This window comes from Austrofundulus limnaeus, unplaced genomic scaffold (assembly GCF_001266775.1).
Source record: "Austrofundulus limnaeus strain Quisiro unplaced genomic scaffold, Austrofundulus_limnaeus-1.0 Scaffold1454, whole genome shotgun sequence".
Taxonomy (NCBI): Eukaryota; Metazoa; Chordata; class Actinopteri; order Cyprinodontiformes; family Rivulidae; genus Austrofundulus; species Austrofundulus limnaeus.
Genome location: NW_013953856.1, coordinates 14206 through 16203, shown reverse-complemented (window position 1 = coordinate 16203; position 1998 = coordinate 14206). Strand labels below are relative to the sequence as shown.

The 1998-nt window shown below is 38.9% G+C and overlaps 1 protein-coding gene across 1 annotated transcript in view; it reads right to left on the bottom strand.

Moving 5' to 3' along the window:
- The window catches only part of cd2ap (CD2-associated protein), a gene marked incomplete in the record, with an annotated part of 49417 nt that overhangs the window by 38596 nt on the left and 8823 nt on the right, over positions 1-1998 (bottom strand). Inside the window, 1 exon segment of the mRNA XM_014032448.1 lies at positions 1003-1175. Within this exon segment, the coding sequence (XP_013887902.1) occupies positions 1003-1175 (173 nt within the window).

Sequence of the window (1998 nt, the reverse complement as noted above, 5' to 3'; positions counted from 1 at the left end):
GATCACCATGAGCTGGAATTCAATCTCCGAACTCATAAAGTTCTTCTTTTTTACTTTGCGATGTCATTCATGAATGAACACTTCCTGGTATGTGGGGCAGGAAATGTATATCCTTATATGGTGTTTTTGGGGCAGTAATTATGTAAATCTCCTCTCCTCGTGCACGAGCACCTGGATATGCATTCATCAGTTTACGCTCCTCATTTACACACTTTTCCTGAAGATAGAAGTGTTTGTTGAATCTGACGTGACATGTTCGTACAGACCCTTCATACGAACAAAAGTAAGAGAAATTTAGGATAAGAATACGAACGTTCTTGCATGAGGCCCAATGTGTGGAAATGTTGAACCAACATCTCAAGACATCAGCCAGGAAGTTGAAGTTTAGTTAGAAATGGGTCTTCCAAATGGACAAAAGCAGCCAGATTAGTGACAAATCAGTTTTGAAGTGGTCATCACGAAGCTCTCAATCATACAGAAAAATCTGTAGGCAGAGCTGAAAAGGCAGACCATGACTCAGTTCCCCCAGTTCTACTGGGAAAAAACTCCAGCAAACTACTGAGAAGTCTAAATAGTTTCATTCAAGTCATACAGTTAAGGTAATACTAAAAAATATATTTAAATTTGTGACTTTGAAGAAAGCAATAAAAAAATTCTCATCGTTGAAGTGTTTAGCAATAGAAATATAAATAAAACAGGAAAAGTTTATTTTGATAGTGAGAGAAAAACGTGAGCCTTTTTATGTAGTGTATGTAGAACAGAATAGAACAGAAACAGCCTTTATTGTCCCGCCAAGGGGAAATTCAAGTGTAACAGCAGCAGCAGATGCATCAATCCACAAAACAATATTTGGATATGTGACATTATCAACAGTAGCAATAATAATAGAAACATCTGGTTTAAACTGTATCCATATTCTGACTGCTAGACTGTACTGTTCAGACACTTTATAGACTTCATGTTTCCCTAAATGAACATGCCTCACACTGAAAGCAAACTTACTTGATTATTTTCTTCTGTTTGGTTGTTGACTTTTGGCTTCAGTTTGCCCGACCCATCTTTAAAAATGTCTCCGAAGCCAAGGCGTGGGCCTTTTGGGGGGTGGCGGACAGGATCATTCCCTGAGGCAGGCTGAGGAGATGTGGGGGTGGTGGCCACTTCCAGTCCACTTGGATCTGAGAGGAAAAGCAACAAAGTGAAACATCATCAAAAGTGTCATCATGATGTGAAACATGAAACCGTTTTTTTCTCCACAGTGGACATTCTAGTTTAGTTATGTCCAATCCTGGTACTTAAAGGCCCCTGGCCTGCATGTTTTAGATGTTTGTCTGCTTCGACACACCTGATTTGAAGGAATGGGTGAAAAACCGGCTAGTATAGATCTTGAGGAGGTATTTCAACCATTAAATAAGGTGTGTCAGACCAGGGAAACAACTAAACCATGCAAGATGCACTCAGGGAGAAGGACTGGACACATCTGTTCTAGTTCCTTTAACTTTCTAACTTACTGAGCTTTAATTGAAGTTGTTCAAAGTCATAGAAGACTAAAAAAATCAGATTCAGGAAGGTCTTCAGATTTTCGGTCAATTAACATCTAAATATTGAAGAAGTTGTTAAGATTTGGGAACTTCTCTGAGACTCTCTGCTTTTTCCATCTACACCTGGAAGTAACTGCTGCTGACACATGATAGCAGCTCTGAAGACTCTTTAAGAAGTCTTCAGTTAATCCAAAATGCTGCTGCTAGAGTTTTAATGAGAGTTGGAAGGAGAGATCATATTTCTCCAGTTTTAGCTTCTCTCCACTGGCTCCCTGTCAAATTCAGAATAGAATTTAAAATATTACTCCTAACATACAAAGCTCTTAACAACCAAGCTCCATCATATATTAAACATCTTATTGTTCTATATTTTCCTAACAGAGCATTTCACTCTTATGGTGCGTTCACACCGAACGCGATTTCAGCTTCAAAATCGCAGCCAACGCTGAAGTTTGAAGCT